Source organism: Galeopterus variegatus, unplaced genomic scaffold (assembly GCF_000696425.1).
Source record: "Galeopterus variegatus unplaced genomic scaffold, G_variegatus-3.0.2 Scaffold7070, whole genome shotgun sequence".
NCBI classification, from domain to species: Eukaryota; Metazoa; Chordata; class Mammalia; order Dermoptera; family Cynocephalidae; genus Galeopterus; species Galeopterus variegatus.
The window spans coordinates 61,976-87,576 of record NW_007733181.1 but is presented as its reverse complement, the minus strand read 5'-3'; the positions used below and the strand labels follow the sequence as shown (position 1 = coordinate 87,576).

The following is a 25,601-nucleotide window of genomic DNA, read 5'->3' as shown; positions in this document are numbered from 1 at the left end:
CCCCTTTGACTGCTCTGCTTCCATATGCACCTTTTACACATATTTCAATTCCTGTACAGCAAGAAAACAACGCTATATTCCTGTGTAACAATATGAGGCAATTCTTAGAAGTGAAGAACTGCTCACTGTTTCCCCAAGAGTCATTGTATCAATCTCTGGCTATATTAATTACTCCTCAAGTTCAGTAATAGTCTCCCTGAATATCTTCTAGCCTAAATTGTAACCTTAAGTCCCAACAACTTGTATATAAAATAAAAATGGGAGAGAGAAGAAGCAAATGGTTAGCATATACAAATAAACAAATACATGTAACAGTCAAGTAGAAAATATGCAAAGCTACCGCAGCTCTCATTTCTGTAATTAACCACAGGCTGTAATTGATATTGATATATATAATTGATAATCTCTCACTACACACGCCATATTTCCCCTGCCTTCCACAAGAACCTTAGCTGGTTGGGGTTCTTTACCTAGAGACGTGACCTGAGCTTTCATTCCTAAAAGTTGAGCCCTCAATCATCCTGATTTTTTTGGTTGCTGTAGTTTTGTTTTGTTTTAATTAACCTTCACTGTTGGGCGTGGAGATCCTAAGCAGTACCCCAGAGAATGAGTGCCCTGGGTTCCGGACATAGTCATTCTTGCCTCTGTTGCAGCAACCATATTCCCCTTGGGAACCACCTTTCCCCATTGGAAATTGGGATCAATCACTTCAGCCAGTAGGATAACCATATTTTTTTGCCTGCTGATTCAGTGGCAGAGGAGCCCAAAGTGATCAGGAGGCAGTGTGATCTTTCAATTCAGTGGATCTATGACTGTGTCCCTTGGTGGAAACCCTCTGCCTTTGAGTACTAGTATCTCCAAGCCAGCAGAGCTCAAAGTGGCCAGGATAGGAAGCAAAAAGTCTGTGAGTGGGTTATTAGATGTAAAAGTGAGAGAAGCCACTCCCACTTCTACCCCTGGATTCCTGGATCCATGTATTCTGGCTGTAGGGGACACAGAACCACATAATTATCTCTGATTCAAGACATATACTGCATTCTGTAATATACTTGTATAACCCTACCCTTTCAAGATGTTCTGTCCCTACTAGCACCATAACTAAAACTTCGGTGAGGTATTCCAACTTTCAATTAGACCAAATGCTTCCAGAAAGTGGGGCATGTGGTCAGACAAGTTTCTTCCGTGCACATGAGCCTGTGACTGCACTTCCTTTGCTGTGCGATGAGCTCCTTGATGAGATGCTGTGCTGTGCAGAATGCCAGGATGGTGGACCAGGTGATGAGTTTGTGGATGATGACACTGGCAGAGCATTATGGGCAGGGAAGGCAAATCCATATCTAGAATATGTGTCCTGTCAGGGAGAATCTTTGTCCCTTCCGTGATGAAGGAAGTCCAATGTAATCAACCTACCACCAGGGGGCCGGCTACTCCCCAAGGGGTGGGGTGCCATATCAGGGACTCAACATTGGTCTCTGCTGTTGGCAAATTGGACACTTAGCAGTGGTGCTGGCCAGAGCAGCCTTGGGAAGGGGACATTCATGTTGCTGAGACCAGGCATAGACCCCATTTCCGCCACCATGGTCACTTTGTTCATAGGCCCATTGAGCAAGCACTAGCATGGCTGAGGAGAGAGCCTGACATCCACGGAGTACATCATTTTGTCACCTGATCATTGTCTCCTCTGTAGTGGATGTCCTTTGGTGGACATTCACATGTACCCAAATATCTTCACGGTCTGTGCCCACTCAGAGAGGTCCGTCTACATACCTCTTCTCCGGACTTCCTTGTCACCAGTCTTCCATTCCTGTTCCTTCCAAGTCCTTGACCATCCAGCCAACCATTAACAACTGCCCATTTCTGGCCATCTCTCACTCCAGAAAACCAAATACACTGCTCAAGGTTCTATCCACTGGGAGGGTTTTCCTTCACCACTGGCCTTCAGGGTCATCCTTGAGTGGGGTTGTCATGCTGTAGCTTATAACTTTTGGTGGTATCAGCACAGCGTGCAGACCCATCTGTAAATCATACTTGAGTTTTTTCTTCCTCGGTAAACTGACCCCACAGAACATCCCAGGAAGCCATAGGCATGGACTGAGGGAGAGGAAGTGATGCACCTGGATTTGGTGTCAGAGGAATCTGAGCCACCTGCTTCTGCAACCCAGTTGTACCTTCCACCCCCACCCAAGCTTGGTCTCTTATCTACCATTTTCATTTGATGACAGAGTGGTGCCGCACATGTCCGACTTTATGACTGGGTGGGCCCAACAACACCCCGATTGTTTTGGGAAGCTCAGGCCACATGGTCACGTGATAGCCCACGGTTAGATGTTCACTCTCTACCAAAGCCCAATGGCAGGCCGGAAGCAGTTTCTCAAAATGAGAGTCATTATCTGTGGGAAAGGGTATAGACGGGCTCCAAAATCGTAGAGGTGTGTACTGCGGCGATTCTTCTGCTGGCACTTTCCAGAGGTTCCGTATTGCATGCCTGTTGGCCACAGACACTTCAGCTATCAACTGGCTTCTGCTTTGCCACCGTCTGATCACAACTGCATGAGAGACCTTGAACAAGAATCCCCTAGCTGAGCTGGTGAACCCCCAACACTGTGAGGTGTAGAAATACTCAATGATTGTTATGCAGCAGTAGCTGAACGCAGCAGCCTCCTGTGTCCACGCAGGTCCCCTCCAATCTGGTGTCCATCCTTCAGTCAGAGTGAATTTTCAAAACACCATTTTGAGATTAGGCTCGTTAGTGGCTTCCTGCTGGTCTGAGGATGTGGCCAAAGCCTCCATGTCTCGCCCTCACCTGCTGCCCTACCGACCTCTCCCACATCACTAGCATTTGTGCCCAGCGTTCTGGGTTTCAGCCCCATCAATCCAGCTCAGACCCTGGGCAGTGCTGTCTCCCTCCCATCCTCCAGCCCTTTCCCTGGCTCATCCTGAAGTTCAGCTCAAAGTCTGCTTCCGAGGTCGTGTGCCCTGTCCAAAGGTCTCACAGAACCGTGGGCCTAATCTTCATGGCCATGACATTGGGTGTAAATCTACGCTCTTATGTATGATTTACTTTATTAATGTCTTGCCACAACCAAGAAATCATAAGCACCACCAGGGAAGGGTTTGCAAATGTTCTCTCTCTTATTCCCCTTCCCTGGAACAGTGCTGGGTGCAGCAGAGTCTTTGTTTTTGGTTATGAATGAATGAATGAATGAATGAATGAATGAAGCATCGTGGGGGGAGGGATGGATGGGTGCTGGAGTGAAGATGCCCCCTTCCCGGCTGCCTGTCTTGTTGCTTTTTTCATATACACAGGGGTGGGGGGAGGGGAAGGTCTAGGGAAGAGGGAACAAATCCAAGACCAGCGTCCCTTCCCTTCTGGGCTCCATCTGCTCTGCCCAGGGCAAGTTTTTACTTGGAGCTGGGAAAGTTTGTCAACAAAGCAAGGAACTTGAGGATTTCAGAATCCTGGTTGGCTGTCAGGAAATGACTGAAGGCCTGCACTTGGGGGCCTTATTTTTAGTTTCTGGATGTTTTACTGTATTTGGTGATTTTTCAAAACTGGGAAAAAGTGCTGCCTGGCTTCATCTGCTGTGCACTTGCGTCAGGACACAGCCAGAAGAACTTGGGAGAGGAAAGTGGATGGAGGAGGGGCTGGGCCGGGCCGGGCTGGGGGCAGGGGCTCCGGCCAGGCACCCTAGAGTGCAGGTAGCCTGCCAGAGGATTTGTTGCAAAGAGACTTTGGCCCCGGTGCAGTCAGAGAGCTGCCCCATAGCCTGGTAGGCTCAGGACCCCTGCCACCCCCACGCTGTAAACCCTGCCCAGGCCTCCTGGGCCCACTGAAGTGGCCTCCCTCCCTATAACCTTCAGTTGAACAGCATTTGCTGAGCACTCCCCTCCCCCATGTGTGCCAGCCACCCTGCCAGTCCTGGGGACCCAGGGTGAACGCCATGGCTCCTGCTTGCAAGGCACCCACTGTCTGGCAGGGGAGATAGCACTGGACATGTTGGCCTCTGGCTCCCCTTCCTTCAGGGCCCACTGGAGTCTAGAAAGCACATTTACCACCTTACAGCCGACCTTGACATTAGGGACCATAGCAGTTGAGAATTTTGCAGCTAAAGGGGCTGAGCATTCAGTTCCAACTGGCTTAAGGGAGTGGGGGAGGGGGTGGGGATACTTTCAGTGGCTTATGTAAGTGAAAAGTCCAGAGATTAAGAGGGTTGCTGAAGGTGCAGTTTGATTTTGAGCTCAAGGGCCGATGCCCCCCAGGTCTGGTTTTCTTAGTCTTTATCCCTCAGTCGGGACTTGCTCTGTGCTGGCGTTATTTCCGTGGCTCCTCCCAGTAACACAATGACAGCCACAGCTCCGGGACTCACCTCCACCCCTTCAGAGAGTGAGAAGGAGGAGCCCTTTTCACAGCATTCCCCACAAAGCTTACCTGGGCCTCGCTGGCTGTAATCAGGTCATGTGCCCATCCCTCGACCGGTCACTAGGACCCAGGAAAGCCAAGGCACCAATTCGCTTAGCCTGGCCTTGCTCTTCTCCCTTGGAGGTGAGGGCCTGAGACTACATGGATGGAGAGTGGAGGAGGGATCCTCACGCAAGATGGGGGGGCTACTGCCAGGAGGAGAGGGAGGATGCTGGGGAGGCAGAAGACTGGTGCCCAGTCAGGTACCCCTTCTTATTGCCCTCATGCTGCCCAGAGACCTTGGTGAGAAACAAGTCCTGGAAGGCCTTTTACTGAAAGGGGGATGGAGGGGCCATCTCAGGCAGAGGGATGGGGTAGACACATACCCTGCGTCCACAGGAAGGCCCGACAATGTTCAAAACCTGCTATCTATGTGTAAAGCAAGTCACTGCTGGCTGTGCTGGCTCCGGGACCAGCCCACGGGGACCCTTTCCTGTGCAGAGCACCCCCCACCTACACCCCACTGTCTGTCCCAATCTCTGACCCCTGCAAAGTGAACTTTTCAGGCAGCTGGACTCTGCATGTTCCCTTTACAAACAGCTGGTTCGGACAAAGTCCAGTGGTTGTAGCTGGCCCAGCAATTTCTCCAGGGATGGCTGGCCTCTGGCATTCCCCTCACCCAAGGAGCTAGGGCCCAGGAGCGTGGGCAGGAGGGCTGGGAGGAGGACCTAGTACCTGCTTTGGGCTGGCAACAGTACCCATGGACTTGGGGGCTTATCTGGGACAGAAGTTGATGGGGCCATGAAAGGAACAAAGAATCCCATCCAGGATGACAGAAGCTGGGATCAGCAGATCCTTGGTGGTAGATCTCAAAGCCTTACTCGGTAGCCTGGCGGGACAGGGAAAGGGGAAAAAGGCTCCAAGTACTCTAAATGTGCTCCACAGATGCTTCATCTCCTGAGGACGGCTCCTCCATTCCTAACTGGCCTGTTCACTGTTCTAGTCACAGTTCTGCAGGAGCCCAAGTCCTCCGGCATCATCTCTAGCAAGCTGGGTCTCCTGCAGCCTGTGCCCCTCAGAGACCTCCCTCTTTGCCCTCATCTCTGTCTGGGACTCACCTCATTGCTTCCTGGTTCAATTTCCTGAAAGCAGAGGCTGTGGTCTAGTCGCTGTGGTCACCTCACCATGCAGCCATGCCAGGTGTGGAAGGTGTTTAATAAATGCAAAACGGTGCCTCCCTTAGTTGAGGTCTGGGAACATGGAATTTGGAAGGAGCAGAGGAGGGGATTACTGTGGTGTATAGCCTGGTGTGACAGAGGAGGCAGGAACCCCACCAGAGCAGACGTGCAATCATCAGACACTCATGGAGGGCAAACAGCTCTGCAGCCTCAGAAGGCCCCGAGGCAGCCTTGAGCCTGAAATAAGACAGCGTTGATGTCCCTCAGGGTTCCAGGCCACAGAACAAAGGTTAGGGACGTGAGAGTCTGGATAGATTACAAAAAGATCTCCATCTCCAGGGGGAGGGTGTGGTTGTTTTCCTTTTTTTTGGCGGCTGGCTGATGTGGGGATTGAACCCTGGACCTTGGTGTTATCAGCACCCACTCTAACCAGCTGCATAACCAGCCAGTCTGGAGTGTGGCTGTTCCAAAGTTCGGTCCTATAAGAATCACCCCCTCAGCTGTTTGAAACCTGCTTGACAGCAAGTTCCTTCCCCCTGGGGTTCCTGGACAGAATGTAAATGGGGTTCTCAAGCTTTTTTGGGGACTTAACAAAGCCTAACCAGTTATGTGTATGAGTAGTTGTGTGTGTTTTAGTCAATAAAATAGGAGGACACTGTCATTGTGTCCCCTCTCCCCAGCACCCAGCTCAGTGTACTCTGGGTGCACTTGTGGAATTGTTACTTGATAAATTCAGTTTCTGGGGGGCAAACCATGTGGAGGCCGAGGCAGAAATATGAAAATGTCTCTGGGGCTATGAAGGAAATGACAAGGAGTTTCCCTTCCAAGAGCTTCCTCTGGGATCTGAAGGCAGAAAGAGATGAGGAGGCCGGTGTGTGGAGCAGTCGCCCCCAGGCGGTCAGCAGGGGGCACAGCACTTGAAACCGCAGGCAAATGGCATCGCCAGTAAACCCTCACATGGAGGGGACGGGAAGCCAGGGATCTTCTGATCACCGACTGGCCGTTTTTCTGGAAAGCTGTGCTGCAAGGCACAATGGGGGAATGGTGTATTAAGAGACTAGTAACTGTGCATATTAAATCATCTTAACAGCCCTATCGAGACTTTTTTTCTGCTCATTTTACAAATAAGGAAATAGAGGCTTAGCAAGGTAAACTAACATGTTCAAGATGACACAGAAACTTCCAGAACAGAAGCCTGGGCCCTATGCCCTAGATGTCACAAGGCCGTTGAGATATGGCATGTGTTAAGGAGTTATCAGAGATGGGTACTGGGGACACAGCTCTTCTCTACCCTCAGGGCAGGGTGGAGGGAAGGAGGCCTCTGTAGTGGATTGAATTATGTCCTCCCAGAACTTATTGGAGCTTGAATTGTGTCCCCCAAGTTTTATGTATTACAAACTTAGCCCCCACTATGACTGTTAATAGGGTGGGAAGTCCTATTATGGTAATCGATAGGTGGAGCCTTGAAGAGGTGATTGGATTGTAGGACCATGCAGTAGTGAATGGATTAAAAATGGTGGTCAGGGGCGTGGTTCTGAGGGCTTTAAAAGAAGAGAGAGTCTGTCTTGCTCTCTCTGCTGTCTCTGCTTCCACCATCTTGCAATGTGAGACCCCTGGGTCACTGTCGCCACCACCAGATGGACTTTGGACTCCCCAGCCTCAGAAACTGTAGGCAATAAATTTTGTTTTTCTTTACAAATCATCCAGTTTCAGGTATTTTGTTATAAGCAACATAAATGGGCTAATACAGCTGCCCTGTATGCCACCACACCCCCTACCTTGGGCAGCCCCCATCCCCTTCTAGCCTGGATGAACTTGGGTGTTGATAACTGGGTGGGGAGTGGCATGACCCTACCCCTCTCCGCAGAGCTGAGTGGACAAGTGCTGACACCTGTCCTGGGACTGGCAAGGGAAAAACACACCCAGCTGGGAGGACAGTCTTCAGACCAATCAGTTCCTCTGGGGGCAGTGGGAGTGTCCCCTCCAGAGAGAAAGAGGAGCGTCTAGTAGCAGGAAGACACTGTGCACAACAGAGAGGCAGAGCAGAGAGCAGTCAAGTTTCAGGGGAGCGGCCCTCGGAGCAGGGAATGGCTCATTCCCCTACACCGGGCCTCAAGGTGGCCCAACCTTGTTGTTGAGCTGGATTTGGTGCCTGAACATCCTGTGCTCATTGAAGCCTGGTTCTGCAGTGCAGGCCTGTACTTGCCTTTTTTACAGATGAGAAAACTGAGGCACAGAGAGATTGTGTACCTTGCTCAGGGTCATATAGCTGGTGAATGGTGAGCTGGCGTTTGAGTTCCAGCAGACTTGCTTCAGAGCCTCCACCCTCAGTGACTGTCACAAAGGCACGTTGGGAGCTGCTGGCTGCTCTATAGGTTTGAGGCCAACTCAGGCCCTCTAGAATTTCCCCACAGTCCTTATTCTGTGTCCCGCTCATCTCTCTTCTGTCCAGTGAGACCACTTGAGCAGTGCCAAGCACCCCTGTCACCTTCCTGTCCTGGGCATCTGTTCAAGCTGACTTCTCAGCCAGAACTGACCACCTGCTCACCATCTTCAAGCCCCCACTTACACAGGCAGGAATGAGTCCTCCCTCCTCTGTGCTCCACTTATAATGTTGAAATGAGGCAAGTGGTGGTCTGTGTTCTGTCACTCTCATTTATGCCCACGTCCCCTCACTCTGAAACCCCACCACCACCCCACTTGGTGCAGAAAGAGAACAGGATTTGGGGTAGGCAGAACTGTTCCAAGTACCCGTTCTGTCACTGGGAAAGTTCATGGAAAGATATGCATTTCTAGTTTTTATCATAAATGAGTGTTGAATGTTTTTAATACTTTCTAATGAGATGCTCATAAGGTTTTTTCATTTAATTTGTTGTTCCAATATCTATTTCTGTGTAGAAACCTCCCCCAAATGTAGCAGCTTCACACAGCAACAATGACATTGATTTGCTAGTCAGTGTACAGCTGGGGCACGGCTCAGCAGGGATGGCCTATCTGCTCAGTCAGCATCAGCTGGGCTGGCTCAAAGCCAGGGGACTGGAATCATCTGAAGTCTCACCCACTCACTCACTCACTTGCTTGATAGTTGATGCTGCTGGCTGTAAGCTGGGACATCCGGTGCAACTGTTGGCAGGAACACTTACATGTAGCCTCTGCATGTGGCATGGGATTCCTCACAATATGGCAGCTGGGTTCCCAAGGGCAAGCATCTTGAGAGAGAATCAGGCAGAAGCTATATTGCCCTTGATGACCTAGCCTCAGAAATCAAGCTGTGTCACTTCTGCCACATTCTGTTCATCAAGACAGTCACAAAAGTCCTACTGAGTTACAAGGGTAGGGGAAATAGACTCCATCTCTTGATGAGGGAGTGATAAAATATGGAAGAGCATGTGAACTGGAAATATCGTGGCAGCTATTTTCAGAAATTATACTGATTGATTTTCATTTTCATTTTTATTGTTTTTGCAAGTAACATTGCACTTCTTTAAAATTTTACCTGAGTAAAGATTGTTAATCAGCTACTGTTGCCATGTATTTTAGTTTTATCTTGGATTTTGTTTCTGATTTTTTCCCCAAACTTTTAAATCCCACAAGGCATTTTTCTTTCTTTCTTTCTTTTCTTTTTTTTTTTCCCCCTTTTTGTCTTTTTTCGTGACCGGTAACGGGATCGCAGCCCTCGGTGTTGCACCCATACTGCAACCGGCAACGGGATCGCAACCCTCGGTGTCGCGCCCCACAAGGCATTTTTCTTGTTGTTTTATACAAACCAGTGTTTGTTTAAACTAACCCAATATTTACTGCTCTCTGTGCTCTTCACGCTTCTTGCATCTCAGACCTTTTGGCTGGGAGGTTGACTTCCTTCTATAAGAAGTGAATCCCGGTCATTTTCTTTAATGAGTATCTATTGGTAACAAACTTTCTTATGTTCATTTGAAAATATTTTAATTTTGCCTGGTATAAAGTTATAGATTGGCAGTTATTTTCTCTCAAGAAATTGAAGATATCATTCCACTGTCTTTTAGCATCACTGTTACTGACGAGATGTCAGTTGTCAGTGTGTTGCTTTTTTCTCTCTGGCTGCCTTTGCGATCTCTTTGCCATTAGTGTTTTGCAATTTCACCGATAATGTGTAGATAACTGTTTCTTTTTATCTAGCTTGCTGGGCACTTGTTTGATTTTCTTAAATCTGTGAATTGGTGTCTGTGATTGTTAATTTTATGTGTCAACTTGGCTAGGCTATGGTGCCCAGTGGTCAGACTTTAGTATAGATGTTCCTGTGAAGGTACAGATGCTCCTTCACTTAAGATGGGATGACGTCCCAATAAACCCATCATAAGTTGAAAATATCATGTCAAAAATGCATTTAATACATCTAACCTACCAAACATCATAGCTTAGCCTAGCCTACCTTAAATGTGCTCAGAACACTTACATTAGCCTTTAGTTGGGCAAAAGCATCTAATACAAAGCCTATTTAATGATAAAGTGTTGAATATCTCATAATTTATTGAATACTGTATTTATAGTGAAAAACAAAATAGTATGCATAATCTCCATCAATATACGTAGCTGAAAGCACCATCATAAACTTGAAAAGACTTAAGTTGAACTATCGTTAAGTTGAGGACCATCTGTACTTTGTAGATGTGATTAACATTTATAATCAGTAGACTTTAAGTAAAGCAGATTACCTGCTATAACATGAGTGGGCCTCATCCAATCAGTTGAAGGCCTAAAGAACAAAAACTGAGGTATGCCAGAGAAAAAGGAATTCTGCCTCAAGACTGTAATATAGAAATTCTGCCTGAGTTTTTGGTCTGCTGGCCTGTCCCTATGAATTTTGGACTCAATACTGCATTTTCAACTTTTGCCTGAGTTTCCAGCCTGCTGTCCTGCCTTACAAATTTCAGACCTGCCAACCCCCACAATCATGAGCCAATTCATTAAAATCTCTCTCTTATTAAACACACACACACACACACACACACACACACACACAGTCTATCTATAGCATACTTATATCCTCATATTTATGGTATACCACTCGGATTTATGGTGTACTTTCTCACTCTATTTCCTGTGTTTATTAACCTCTCCATCATATTTTTCATCTTTATTTCTTTGAGCTACATTTTTGAATGATTTCTTCAGATCTGCCTTCTAAGTCACTGATTCTTTCTTCAGCTGGGTCTGATCTACTGTTAAACCCACCCCTTCAGTTTTAAGTGTACATAGGAATGCACTTCAAAAAGTTCATGCAAAGATTTGTATTATCTTTCAATTCTATTTTTTCCATAAACTCTTTGAAGTACCCTCACATATATATTTCCAGAAGTTTTATTTGATTCTCTTTTGCATATCTGCTGGGCTACTCATATCATTAAAGTTTCTTGTTTTCCACATATATTTTCAAGCTTGTCTTTTATTTCTTTAAACATATTAAATATAGTTATTTTATGGTTGTGTCTAATAATTCTATTATCTGAACTCCTTGTGGGTCTATTTATATAGTCTGTTGTTTCTGCTAAATCTCACTCACAGTACCTTATTTTTTGAGTATTTGGTAATTTTTTACTGAAGTCTAGTCATCTTCCTATAATTTAACAGGGAATAACTGAAAATTAATTTCTCAAGAATATTTTCAGTGTGAATTTGGGCCGCAAGCCTACATGAGGTTCCAGCTTATGCATCCTAATTCTTAGGGGGTGAATTTTCCCATTTGTTTTATGTCAGGGCTTAAGACAGTCAAATTTTCTTGCAATCTGCTGGGTGAGGGGAAGGTGGGAGGTGGATTTGCTTCATTTTACCCTGATTATCTCTAAGGGTTTGACTCTGTCAACCCAGTTTTATGGAGGAAGGATTTCCTGAAAGACTCCCCACCTGGGTGGGTGCTGGGCTTTCTCTCTTGTTCTTCAGGCTTTCAAAGGATGTGGAACCAAAATTCAATCAAGCTCACCCATTTCAGAAAATTCTTTCAGGGCTCTGCTTACCTCTGTGAGTTTCCATTTCCATTTAGTTCAGGGCTCAGAGTGGGGAAGGCCACTCTGACCCTTTCTGTCAGTTCAATGATGCTTCTGAGAAAATATTTTGTACCTTTTATTCCAGATTTTCAGTTGTTGAAAATGAAAGGAGCAATCCAGATACCCAGACCCTTCATATTATTGGAAACAGAAATACCCATAAAATATTTTTTAATGTTAAAACCTTGCATTTAATGTTAAACCCAAACCTGTCATGATATTACGTACATCATGCATGTAACATATGTTATTGAAATTAGTTACTCATATTTTGATTTTTATATCTTCGTTTATAATTGAAATTGTCCTGTAATTGTTCTTTCTTATCCTAATCATGACTGGTTTTTTAAAATCCTGGTAATACCCATCTTTAAAATGAGTTGGAGAGTGTTTCTTCCTTTTCTCCTAGGCAAAGACCGAGAGAGAGAATGGGACCTGTCCAAGGCCACATGAGTTTGGTGGCCTGGTCAGGACTGAGGTTCCCTGACCCTCAACTACAGGCTCTTTCTGGACCCTTCACTGCTACCCAGACACATGGAGGACACAGCTTGCCACTCCCTCTGCACCAGGTGTCCAGGTCAAAAAGGTGCTAAGTGGATGAGTAGAAAACATACATACACATAGATGGGTGGATGGGTGGATGGATGGATGGGTGGGTGGATGGGTGGATGGGTGGATGGATGGATGGATGGGTGGATGGATGGGTGGATGGGTGGATGGATGGATGGATGGGTGGGTGGACGGGTAGGTGGACGGGTGGGTGGGTGGATGGATGGGTGGGTGGATGGATGGATGGGTGGGTGGATGGATGGATGGGTTTTCCCCACTCTGGTCTCTGTGGCCCATCATGAAGTGGATGGTTCAGGGCTTACACCCGGCCTGGAGCCACCTGCCTGGGTCTGGGTTGAGCTCCACCCTTTAATGGCTGGGAGATCCTCTTCCGCCTCATCTTCGTCATCTGTGTTCATTACGCTGTGACGAGAGTGAACATGCTCACCACAGTGGCCAGCCTGTAGCAAATGCAAGATGTTCCATTCCAGAATGCACAGTTAGGGCTCCCTTGCCTGGACTGTGCCAAGGCCCTGGGTCTCAGGTGGAGTGGAGCTTTTGGTGTGTGTGGTGTTGGAAGGGGACTCCTCCTGTCTGTCCTCTGGGCCACTGCTCAAATGCTCTTTGGGCTCACTGTGAGGGTAAAGCCACATGGCTAGGGATGTGCCCCTGCAGCCACCAGGGCACACTTCTCCCAGAACCCCCTCCTCCCCAACCCCAAGTTTTGAAAATAAACACTAGGAAAGGAAAATGTGTTTAGGCAAATTCTGGTTCTTTCTGCCCCATGACCTGCAACCTCCAGCCAAGGGGACACCTAGAATGACTTCCTGGGACTGGGAAAAAAATAATCTGGGGATGACATACTAATGGCACCTCAGGAAGTCACCGTGCCCTCTGCCAGCTTTGCATATAGGCTCCAGAGCTGGAGCTCCTGGTAAGGGCTCAGAGGCCAACTGTGTGCATCTCTTCCTGACTCAGCCTCAGTGACAGCACGCTGGAGGCTTGAGAATTTCAGAGACATTCCCTCCCCATGTCAAACACCAGCACAACACTGGGCAGGAGCCATGGCTAATAGCAGCAGGGATGGGAGGGGCTGGACCCAAGTTCAGAGTTGGGATAAAGCCAGCAAGAGTCCCTTTCCTTTGTCAAGTTTATTTTATTAAAATATACAGGACTGAATATTGGTGGGCACTGAGAACAGGAACCACCCTCCCAGGCCATGCCTAAGGGAGATGCTTCTGCCATGCAGATATGTGGCCACTCCCTGTCCCAGTGTGGGAGACAGACCGCTCTTGGTTGGACCTACAGCCAGTCTGGCCCTGAGGCTGGGGGCAGGGGCATGGTGGTGACCCTCTCCTGAGGACTTGGCCCCTAAGAAGCAGAGCAACACCAGCTAGGAGGGCCAGGCTGGGGGGTGAGGGGAGATCCCTGAGCCAGGGAAAGCTGATGCCCTCCTGGAGGAGGGAAGAGGCCCCCCGTCAGACTGGAGATGGTGTCAGTGCAGCTCCGAGGGGAGGCCCATGTGTGTGTGGGTGCCGAGGGCCCCCACGGCCTCCGCCATCCCATTTTCCTGTGAGGGCCCTGCTCACCCTGGGTCTAGCCTCCGGGGGGCACCCAGGGATCCCGGGGCTGGCCTGTGCAGAGGCGGGCTGCAGCGATGGAATGTGTCTTGTGGGAATGTTCCTCGGAAGGGCCCGTGCTGCCCGGCGCTGGATTCCTTCTCACATCTCTCTCCCCCTGGAGGTTTCTGTCGACCTGCTGTCCGGCCACAGGCTCCTCTGCTCTCACTGCTGGCTCTGGCTTTGGGCTGACATTGGCCTTTATCCCCAGAGTAGACCCCAGCCAAGCAGAGTCCCCGGGGTTTGTGCTTTTAAATGTTGGTGAGCTGGGCCGGGCTGGGATGGCCTTTGAGTCCCCACTGCTCTGAGGCACAGAACAGACCCCTGAGCTTCTTCCCCAGGGCCACCCAGATAGGGGCCACTGGGACCCAGGCCTCAGCCCACCAGGAGGGCCCTGCCTGCAAAAAGCAAGCATCCTAGGCTCCCCTCAGGGGCCGTGGCCTGAGCTGCCAGGGGTGCTTGTGCTTTTTGTAGGGGGTCGTGTTAAGCCTGAGCAGAGAGGCGGCCACCCAGCTTCGGGAGAGGGGCTGAGCCAAGGGCGACGGACCGAGGGGGAGAGGGAGGGAGGGGCCCCTCCCGGGTCCCCTGAGCACTGCCCCCAGGCTCCTGGCTGCCAGTCCCTGAGCCATGTGACCTCCTCCGAGGACTTAAGAGGACCTTGGGAAGAACAGGCCTGTGCTGGGGGGATGTGGGCAGCTCCCCCCACCACATTCCCACTGAGCTGAGACTGAGAAGGGGGAAGGCTCTCCCGCCTGTGCAGTGGGCAAACAGTCCCTTCAGTCTCCACAGGAGACCCAGCCCCCGAGCTTGACAGGCCCCCTTCCTGTAACTGAGGGAGAATGAACCCGGTGGCCCCCACCACCCATCCTTGTCCATGGTGGGCAGCCCGGTACAGGCTCCAGCCACTAGGCCAGTGGAGTGGCAGGGGCTCCAGGGAGGCATTTCCAGAAAGCAGCAGGCTTTGCCTCACCACCACCTCTTTCCTAGTCACAAGTCCCAGCCCCCAGGGTCCTGGGGTGAGGGGCTTTCTGGGAGCCTAGGGCAGCGGGAGGGAGCGGCTGGGGGTAGGAGGAGGCCCGAAGAGCCCCGGAGCCAGGCCCACTGTGGGGTAGGAGGGGGGGTGCAGGAAGGAGGGGCGAGGCGGGCTCACACAGAAGGGGCCTTTACTCTGGAGACTGGGCCCTGCCCCACAGGGGAGCCTGAGCCCCTTCCTGGTAACACCCCATGGCTGGCGGGCTGTGGACAGCTGCCCACCCGAGGCAGCCTCCTCCCACTGGCCTGTGCAGCTCTCACCTGGACCTGGCTCTCAGCCAGACTCAGCCCCTCCCTGGCCTCTGCCAGCCCAGAGGAACAGCTTGCGTGCGTGCATGTGTGCGTGTGTGCGTGTGAGTGTGTCTGGAGCAAACTGTTCACTTTTTGCAAATACATTAGAAAAAAGTTTCTCATGGAGGCTGCTCCTGGCAGGATTGAGGTTTCTTGGGGTGGAGGTGGCCGTGGACACCCAGGCCCCTCCACATGTCCTAGATGACGTTCTCGAAAAGCTGCATGGAGCTCATGATGTTCTCATCCTGTGTGGAGAGAGCGGAAGATGCCCTGTCAGGTGCTGGTGGGTGGGGGCGGAGGGGGGGTCCCCAAATCTGGCTGGGAATCCTGCAGTGGCTACTCTGTCTGTCTTTCTGAGTGGATGGGGGAGCTGAGGAGGTCCCTGGGCTGGTTAGGCCCAATCTGCCTGCAAGCCTAGCTGGTGACTCACTGGTGGGCTACACACACCGAGACGGAGGGGTCCCTGAGGCTGCTCTGGAGTGAGGCAGTGGCGAAGACAGTGGAGGCCCAGACCCTTGCCCCCCAAGGGTGCTCTGCAGATGAGGCCAGCAGCCACGTTTGGGGGCTCTGGGCACCTTTCCCCAGTGTGACCCCCTCCAAGGGCCACAGGTCCGAATCACTCTCTGTTGGCCCCACGTCTGCCCCTCTGATTGGCAGCTCTACAAGGTCAGGGCTGAGGGAGGGTTTGCCCAGATGGGCTGTGGGCTGGCTGGAGTGGGTGGGGGGGGTGCTGGCGAGGGCATGGATTCAGACAAGAGTGAAAAGAGAGCTTGGAGCCTCTTTTGATCCAGCCACCTAGGAGGTGGGGAGGGCCCGAGGACAGCTGACATGTCCTCCCAGGGCCAGCCAGGCCAGGACTGAGGGCTGTGAGTGTGGGAGGTCTCAGCCACTCACCTCCACACCCAGTCCACACAGGACTCTGTGCCCAGCCTCCCGATGCCACCTACCTTCTGACAGGTCTCCAGAAACTCGTCAATGGTCACCACCCCGTCTCGATTCCGGTCCATTTTCTGCAACCCAAGCCATGCCCAAGGTAAGTCTGTGCCCTGCCAAGGATGGCCCCTGCCCCCAGCCTGAGGACGTGGCAGTGGACAAAGGATGGGCTCCCTCCACCCCCACCTGTCCCCTCGGCAAGTGGATTCAGGCCACATAAAGTGCCTCCTGAGCCATCTGCAACCCCACTGCCGGCCTCTCTGGCATCTCCCCAGTCTGCCCGCTCAGCTGCTCCCCTGACAGCCTCCCTGGGCTTGTGCTTCCCAGAACCTGTCCCTGTGATCATCTGACCCCCTCACCTCCCTGACAGGCAGCCTGGGCAGATGAGGCAACCGAGGCCCAGGATGGCCAGCTGTCTAGAGGGCACCCAGCAAGTGGGAGGTGGAGCCTTCAGCCCCTCTAACCCTAACCCCTCACCCCTCCCCCTGATGCAGAGCAAAGGCAACCCCAACCCTGCTCCTTTCACAGAGTGTTTCTCTGGAGGAGCTGGAAAAGCTCCCGTAAGGCACCGGCCTGGGGCAGCACAGTGTGAGTGTACGAGCGTGTGTGTGTGCGAGTGCATGTGTGTGCACCTGTGGGCGCGCATGTGCTCATGTGTGAGTCTGTGTGCCCGTGTGTGTGTGTGTGTGTGTGTGTGTGTGTGCGCGTGCGCGTGCTGGGGATGGCATGGTAGCTGTCTCAGAATCCACGAGCCCCAGCCTGCCCTAAGAGGAGGTTTTGCAGAGAGGGCCTGCTGATGTTTTTTTTTTTTTTAAATAATGACTGGTAAGGGGATCTTAACCCTTGGCTTGGTGTTGTCAGCACCACACTCTCCCACGTGAGCCACGGGCCGGCCCCCTGCCTGTGTTTTAATTCGCTCCTCAGGTTATTCTACCAGCCAGGTTGGAGAAGAAGTTGAAACTCCTTGTGGGGTAGCGGCTTGCCCACGGCCGCCCCGAGAGCAAGAGCCCCCTCCGCTGCCAGGCTACTCTTCCCCACCACCGGGGCGCAGCCCACTTACCTGGAAGAACCTTTCCACATGCTCTGCGGGTGCGTCCTCCCGCAGGATGGGGTAGGTGTGGCGGCCCATCATGTCATAGATGGACTTCACGATGGCCAGCATCTCCTGGAGGGGGGAGGGTGGTGATATGAGCCTGCTGCAAGGACCACAGGGCCTTGGTAGGGCCAAGGGAGGGGCTGCATCAAAGGGCAGAGGGCCACCTCCAGACAGTGATGAGCGAGTGTGAAGGGTCAAGTGAGGGGGACCCCTCCCAGTGAACCCAGCTTGAGCTCCTGGCCCTCCAAGAGGAATTTATCTCCAAAAGAAGTTGGAGATAGATTTTTATGTGCTTATCTCCAAAGTCTGAAACTGTAGCAACAATTTCAGACACAAAAACAAATGCTGGGCCGGCCCGGTGGCGCACTGGATAAGTGCGCCGCTTGGGAAGCGCGGCGGCGCTCCCGCCCGAGGGTTCAGATCCCACATACAGACCGGTTCCCGCTCACTGGCTGAGTGAGGCGCGGGAGCAACACCGAGGGTTGCAATCCGTTGCCGGACACGGAAAAAGACAAAAGACAAAAAAACAAAAAAAAAACCCAAATGCTTGGATCAAACAAAACCTGCCTGTGGGCCCAAGGGGAGGGAGCCGAGGCCAGGCCCCCTGGTTTCCCTACTTATGTCTCCCCAGACTCTCCTGTACGAAGGTGACCTGAGAACACCTAATGAGCTGGACCACTGTGTGGTGAGGGGCACACAACCCCACCTATACCTAGGTGTCCGGGCCTGAGAGCCCAGGGAGGAGAGCCCGCTGGCTGCTGTCCCCTAGGGCCAGGGTGAGGTCTCGTCTCTGGGTAGGGAGGGGAGCCAGGAGAGCCAGACAGCAGGAGAGAGGACAGGAAGAGAGGCTGGGTGTGGAGCAGCAGCAGGCGAGGGGGGAAGGTGGGTGCCTGCTCCCAGCCACCCCATACCTCTTTGGTGATGTAGCCGTCCTTGTTAATGTCGTAGAGATTAAAGGCCCACTTGAGCTTCTCATGGACTGTTCCTCGCAGCAGGATGGAGAGCCCAACCACAAAGTCCTGTGCAGGAAGGGGAGGTGAGGAGAGATAATCCGACGCCCAGATTCTGTTTGTGTGGCTGCCGCTGAAACTCACACCTCTGCAGGCGAGGCGCCTCCATAGCAGAGTGGGCGATGGTGTCCTCTCGAGGCAGCGCAGGGTGAGTGTACGAGTGTGTGCATGTGTGTGTGTGCATGTGTGTGTGTCTGTGTGCCCATATTGTGTGTGGATGTGGATGTGAGAGGGTGTGTGTGTTGTGTGTGTGCTGGGGATGGCACGGTAGCTAATACTGATCTCAAATAAAGATATTCGAATGTATGGTGTATTAGACATGTTTAATGCATTACTGCTGATAGAGAAGACCTGGGGGTGCTCTTTTAGTAAACGGGTACTCTACTTTTAGTTTTCCAGGCATCTGCTTGTCAGCTTAAAAAGCTAAACTAATGGTGTATCACTCTTGAGTCATGACATACCCGTGTGTTGCCATCACCATCACCTCTGGAGTGTGACAGATAATTTATTACTAATGTGACAAGACATGACTGTTCCAATGACTTCCATGTGAAAACTTCAGCTGTTTCACAGCAGTTGGTGGAAAGCAAGTCTTTCTCCCCACCTTCGGGAACGTTTGAAGGGTAAGCCCTCCCTGCCCCACGGGGTCCTCCCGGGCTACTCGGAAGGAAAGGGAGCAGAGAAGGGCTGTCCCAGAGAAGGGGTGTGTGTGTGGCCAGCCTGCAGAGGGACAGGCCATGCACCAAGGGGCTTAGTCCCCACTCAAATAATAGATTTTCTGGATTGGAGGAAGCCTGTACCACGAGAGAAAAATACTAAGGAAAACAGAGAAAGCAATTTAGAAGAAACAAAAACTATTCCAGGAGAAAAAAACTTAACAAAAACTAGTAGATTCAAAGGTTAGACATCTTGTATCCCTAAAGTAAGAATAGGATACTATAAAAAAAGAAATAATTGGAAACAAGAAAGAGTTCTTGGGAATTAAAAATAAGAAAGCAAAATGACAGACGTTGAAGGGTTGGAAGAGCAAGCAGAATCTTCTATAAAGCGGAGTGAGAAAGCAAAGGGCTGAAACGGGAGAGCAAAGTGAAATTTCAGAAAACGGTGCAAAGAGAGGACCTCGCAAGCTCCTGGAGAGAACAGCAAAGCCAAACAGAAAACAAAATCAGGTCGCATACGCAGGGTGAGGACCACGGGCTGTGGCTGCTGGACCGCGACGCCGGAGGCAGGAGGCCCAGGGGAGGTGCCGCCACCGTCTGAGGGAGGACAACTTGCCGTGGGTGTTCACGTCCATATGACATATGAAGCAAGAGTAAGAAGACAATAAAGACACTTCTGGACACCCAAAGGCTCAAAAATGACCTGTCACGTACTGTTTCGTAGGGAACTGCTGGAAGGTATGCCCCTAAAAGAGAGTAAAGCAACCAAGAGGAAGCAAGGGATTCCAGAACCCGGGGACCCCGTCCAGGGGAGCGGAAGAGGGCCTGCAGGGTTCCAGGGAGCTATCCTCGGGGGGATGCCAGGCAGGAGGTGTAGACGACTGGAGAAGGGTCTGGGTCGAATGAACAATGAGGTCACAGAAAACCAGACAAACGAAGTCAGGACAACTGTTGACTGTGGGCGGAAGAGGAACGTGTGCAGGAGGGAAGCAGAGCCACAGTTAACTGTGCGGCTCAGCTGGGACGGAGTCCACATCATCACTGTAAACCGAGTGCTAGCCCGTTGAGTCCTACAGTCTGTTGGGAAGCCAGGGCATGGGAAAGGTGTGGTTTGAGGGAGGCCCAAACCCTCCCCACCCATGGCAGAGGGCCAATGCGCAGTGCCTAAAACCAAACAGCCAAAAAGCAGCAAAAGTGCACCCCCGGAAACACCGAGCCCAGTGCTGACAGTGGCTGAACAGACAAGGCGCCATCTGCTATTTTTCCAGAGTGCGCCCCGTAAATCGTGTGTGTAAGTGAAGAAAATGCAAATATTTTAAGGGAGAAACAATTGCGGAACGGTAACCACTGAAGCTCAGGCATGGCTTACATATGCAGCGACAATTCAAAGTTATCCCTGAAACCATGTCCCTCCCTCTTCCCTGGGGTCGGCAGGCACCCACCCCTCTTGTGTGCACCACGGGAAGGCACCAGTGTCACTCTCCTCCTGCCTTGTCTTCACAGCGGGCACCTTCAGCTGACACAGGCCCATCAGGTTGTCGTTTGCCCTGTGGAAGCCCTCATGCTCAGCCAGAGTCTGCTGCAGGCAACTGAGGAGTGTCCCCACTCAGTGTCCCTTAGCCTGCGTGTGTGTGTGTGTGTGTGTGTGTGTGTGTGTGTGTGTGTGTGTGTGTGTGTGTGTGTGGTATAGTAGTGACAGTATGAGGATACAGCAGGTGGGAATGTCCCCTGCAAGGCCACCGGCCAGTCCTCATTTGTAAAGGTAACACACAGCCGATCCCAAGTCCAGCCAGCCTATGTCAGAGTGCACGCCCAGGCCTCACACAGCAGGGTTTCACATGCAGCCATTGCTAGTCGAGCCCCTTGCTTTTAACTCTGAAGGGTAGGAAGCCCATCATATCTGCAGCCCCTGCTCAGTGGCTTGTCCCAGAGGCAGGGCCCAGGGACTGTGAGGGGCTCCTGCAGTGACACAGCAGACCTCAATTCCAGGCTAAGTCACCCAGGGTGCTCATGAGGGGTACCCAGCAGAGCCCAGAGCAGGTGCTCAGCAAGCGGTTGGGGCCGAGGGTGTGACCACGGGGACTGTAGGCTGCCCTGTGCCTACTGCACTCTCACCGCGGATAGGGATGCCCAGCTGGCCATGGAGCAGTTAACTGTTGGGGGGGAGGTACAGAGAGGCGGCCACAGCCCCCAGACATGCTCTGGCCATCACTCTCTCCAAATAAGCAGCTTGGCCAATGCCACTTCCAACCTGGGAGGCCTGACTTTACCCTGGGTACTGAAAAGACACCAGTATTCTAAAGAATTGTTTTGAAAGCTTTATACCTCCCTGGCAAGATGGATTAGCTGAATCAGAAAGGCCCTGGGTGGCATGGGGTGTTAAGACACACCTGTATGCGGCATTGCCTGCTCTGGGCAGGGGTAGGGCTGGGTGGGGGGAGAAGAAACACCAGGCTCCTTCCTGCTGTCAAATTCCAGAAGCTCCATGAAGACAAGAGCAGGAGCCAGACCCTGAGGTGTCACTAAATGTCCTGCTCAGCTCTGCCAAGGTTTGCTGGTTTTGCCATTTTGTTTTCTGGGATGGTGGTTGGTGAGGGGAGGGAAATTTTAATATGTTACCGTATCAGCAAACTATAATTACCCTGTGTCTTGTCTCTAAGAATATATGAAAAAGACTGGTGCCGTTCTAAGTATGGGTCAGCCAAGCTGACCCGAGACCCTGAGGCCGGGCACGGAGGAAGGCCCAGCGTCCTCCTGACCAGTTCTGAACCCCAGCCCGCAGGGTCCCTTTTGACTGCTGGGATCCCAACCTGTGGAGTACCAAGGTTGGGGCTGTGGGGATATGCACCTTCCTCCTTTCCTGAAAAAGTCTTCCCAGAGCAGGACCCTTTGAAATCATGAAGTTCCTCCAGGTAAACACACCCATATGAAGCCAGAGGAATTAGTGTCACGTGCAGAGGCACGCAGAAGGCCCGGTCAGGTGCCAGGGCTGAGTGACCTTCGGAGAAGGTGCCCAGCAGAGGGGCTTTGGCACCAGCAGACCCTGATCCCTCAAAGTCCTGAGCTACCACCTTAAAGAACCACAAGACCCTTACCTCTGGGGTGGGGGTGAGAGCCATGACCACAGGAGGGTGAGGAGGGTGACCGCAACCTTCCTGAGCACCTGCCACGCGCAGGGGCCCTGCTAAGACGTTTGATCATGTCATTTCTGAACAAGGAAAACCATCCCACAAAGCCTGGTTGGATCTATTACATGGATTCCTTCTCACACTTATTCCCAGAAGTCTCAGGTGCCTCTTAAAGGGTACACCAGAAACTGGTTGCAGAGGAGGGGACTGGGGAGGACAACAAATGTTCCCTGTTTACTCCTTTGTACCGACTGGAATTTTCCCATGTGCTACAATATTGGTATTTCAGGTATTACTGAAAATAAAAAAGATGAGGAATCCATATGGTTATACCAGTAACAGTTCTCAGAGTGTGGTCTGGGGGTTGGTGGGGTTGTGGTCACAGCCCAAGGGCCTCGGGCAGCCCCACCGTCCGGGTGTCAGTGTGCCTGGTGGGCTCGCTGCATAAAAATAACCCGAGCGGTGTTATCGACGGGTTATTATTACCGGTGCGACCCGGGGCTTTCTGAGCCCAGCGAGCTCGCTCTGCCACTTTCCTGTTGGCTGCCCTTGGCCCTGGAAGCCAAGCTGCGGTGGTTATCGACCAGGCCCAGCTCTCAGCAAGGTTTTCCTCTCCAAAGAGGTTTCAGCTTTTCGCCTGCAGCTATTTTTAGGGGCCCGGACTCCACAGATGTGGCCTCTCTCAAATGATCCCCTGTGGCCAGGCCTGGGAGGAGCCCAGGACGCTGGCTGTACTGGGCAGCTGTCTTGCGGGGGGAGGGCAGGATCTTCCTGACAGTGGGCAGCGCCAGGCTTCATGCACAGGGCCCAGCTTGCCTGATCCCTCGGAGCCCGCTCAGGCTGAGATCTTGTCTGGATGCTTCTGGCCTGTTTTCTGGGTAACTAGGGGTAAATTCTGGGGCTGGGCGCCTGAAATCCCACCATTAGCAAGCCAGGCCTCTGAGTTAAAACTTGACCCCTTTAAAATGCAAATTCACGTTGGGTCACTACCACCTCAGTGTGCACTTAGTAGCCCCCTTGGCTGGGCAGAGCTGGATGCAAACTCCTAGAATGGAAAAAAAGCTGAGAATAGGGTGACCGAATAGCAAAATCACATTCCACTGACCTCACTGTCCCAGGGCCAGCCACGCACAGTCCACTCATTCCCCGGGTGACATGCAGGGTCGTTTCTACCCAGGATTGTGTCTGACCCTCTGGAAAGCCCTGAGAAGGTTGCCCTAGGGCAGGAAGGTGTCCTTCAGGGGCAGGGCATGTGGGAGGGGTCAGCAGGGGCTTACCTCGAAGTGGATGGCCCCATTCCCGTCGGCATCGAAAGCGTTGAAGAGGAAGTGCGCATAGGTGGTGGCATCTGAGGAGAGCAAGGGAGAGGGCCGGGGTGTGTTGGGACCACCTGGCAGCTCGTCCCCCACCCCAGGCAGCCCTACCCAGGCAGGGTTTCCTACTGCATACTGGGCGGGACACCCCCTTCCACTGGGACAGAGGCAGCCCCAGGCCCCTGCAATGCAAGGGGTGGCATGGTGATGGGGGTGGCAGGAGGACTTCTTCCTCCACACAGGGGCTCAGCAGGCGCTTTGGAGGAGCCAGGGGGCTTGCCTTGGACTCACCTCCCTGAGGGAAAAACTGCGAGTAAATGAGTTTGAAGGTGTCTTCATCCACCAGGCCCGTGGGACACTCCTGCAGCGGGAAGGCACCCCTCTCAGCGACCTCAGCCTCCCCCAGCTCCATGCCCTGACTCCACAGAGCCTGGCCTCTCTCCCACTTCTGAGGGGGTGGGGTCGCTGCCCAAAGCACTGCAAGGCAGCGGGTAGGCAGGAAGGGAATGGCTGGTCCACTCATGCCAAGCTGTTCCCCCATCTTCTTCTTCCCCGTACCAGCATTGGAGACGTGAAGAAAGGAGCATGGCGGTCATCACAATACTGATTCTGGGGCCTGCTCCACCCCCAGACAGCTCTCCCACAAAATGTGAGCCCCACAAAGTCCCCTGGGATAGTTACTGTACTCTGGAAGTTTCTAGAAGGTTTCCCTGGGCCAAGGACCCTCCTGCCTGAAGTCAGGAACAGGGAGGACTAGATGGGTCAAGGTCTCCAGGGCCTCTCTCAGGGAAAACAGGAGCACTCACGTTCTTGAAGCCCCTGTATAGAGACTGCAGCTCCTTCTTGGTGAACTTGGTCTGTGCCTGCAGCTGGTCCAGCCCCTCCGGCTGGTGGCGCACCATGGACAGTTCTAGCTCACTGTCACTGCTGTCTAGAGGGAAACACAGACCCGGAGAGTGAGACATGTGGCCATGCTCCTCCATCTTAGCATGGCCTGAGGTATGGGGTAGAGGCACCCTCCTTGCATGACTACCATGTACAGTCACCCAGGCTGTGCACTGCACAAATGGAGGGGCTATGACTGAAGGGCACACTCAGAAGTTGTGCCTCATGGCTGGTCCACTTCCTTGCTGTTCTTGCCCTAGAGAGACACTGAACAAGGAGAGGCAGGAGGGAAAAAGACAGCATGACAGGCATGAGAAACCCTTGAGCTTCAAGCCCAATTCTTAGACCACCTCCTCCATGCGGCCCTCCCTGACTTCCCCCAGGAATGACAAGGGTGCCCCTCATGGCCCTTTGTGGCCTAACATGCTGCTGTTCTACATCTGGTGCAGGGATGCTAATCACACTTGGGTAAGAGGTCAGACCTCCAGGGCCCAAAGGGCGGGGACCAGACCTTTTCTTTCAAAACAATACACCAAATGTTAACTAATCATGGCTATCTTTGGGGGAAGGTGGGATTTCAGATGATCTTTATTTTTATTTTTTTATTTATGATTTTTTTTTTTCATTTTCGTAATTTCTTTTGGTACGACATGCATCACTTTTACAATACAAAGTAAAGCTATGGACAGAACAGCATCGAGTACCAAGAGCAACCCCTTCCCATTGACAGGCGAGGCACGAGCCCGGCTACACCACCAGCCCCGTCTCCCTGTGCACCACGCAGAACAGAGTCCACGATTATCTGTAGCTGATGCTGGCTGCTGCCTCTCCCACTGCAGCATGAGCTATTTGGGGGCAGCCTTCCTATGCAGCTCATCCTGTGCCTGCGGTGCCTAGGACGGTGCTGGGCATGGGTCCCAGGTTGAGTCTGCTCATGCCTGGGTCTCTCCCGTGAGCATGGCAGGAGAAATGCAGCCCGCACTGCCCACTTTCAGCAAGCTCAAGAGCACCCCGAAAGAGCAATCGGATGGTTCCCTTGGTCCATGCATGCTCCCAACATCCAAGATAACTATTTTATATTGTCTTTAAGCTTCCAGTACCTGTTTCCTCATCCTTACCCTCAGCTTGCTTCCTATTTCACTGAGAAGACAGAAACCACAGAAGAAAATTTCCCCAAACTGCTACCACTGCACCCACCTATCTACCTGCATCTGGTCCAGACATCGCTTCCCCTCCTTTGCAGGGGGACTGTCCCTGTTCCTGGCAAAGGCAAACCCTCCACTTGTATGGGGATCCCAGCCCCTCTCACCTACTCAAGCACGTGGTTCCATCCACTCTCCTCACTTTTTCCTCATCAACTCCCCCACCCCACCCACCTTCTGAATTACTCCCATCATCATATGGACATACTGTTCAATCTGGCAAACCTTAGTCAAATTAAGTACAGACAAGCCCCGTAAGCCAGCAATTCCATTCTGGATAAACATTC

General features: G+C 51.9%; 1 protein-coding gene across 1 annotated transcript; it reads right to left on the bottom strand.

Moving 5' to 3' along the window:
• Positions 1–14,911: 14,911 nt before the first annotated feature.
• Positions 14,912–24,154, bottom strand: KCNIP3 (Kv channel interacting protein 3, calsenilin). Its single transcript, XM_008591594.1, has 7 exons — positions 24,034–24,154; positions 23,519–23,588; positions 23,192–23,262; positions 18,029–18,136; positions 17,082–17,186; positions 16,036–16,098; positions 14,912–15,333 (listed from the first exon to the last, which is right to left on the bottom strand). The coding sequence occupies exons 1-7, from the start codon at positions 24,127–24,129 to the stop codon at positions 15,286–15,288; spliced, it is 561 nt and encodes a 186-aa protein (XP_008589816.1). The 5' UTR covers positions 24,130–24,154; the 3' UTR covers positions 14,912–15,285.
• Positions 24,155–25,601: the final 1,447 nt, after the last annotated feature.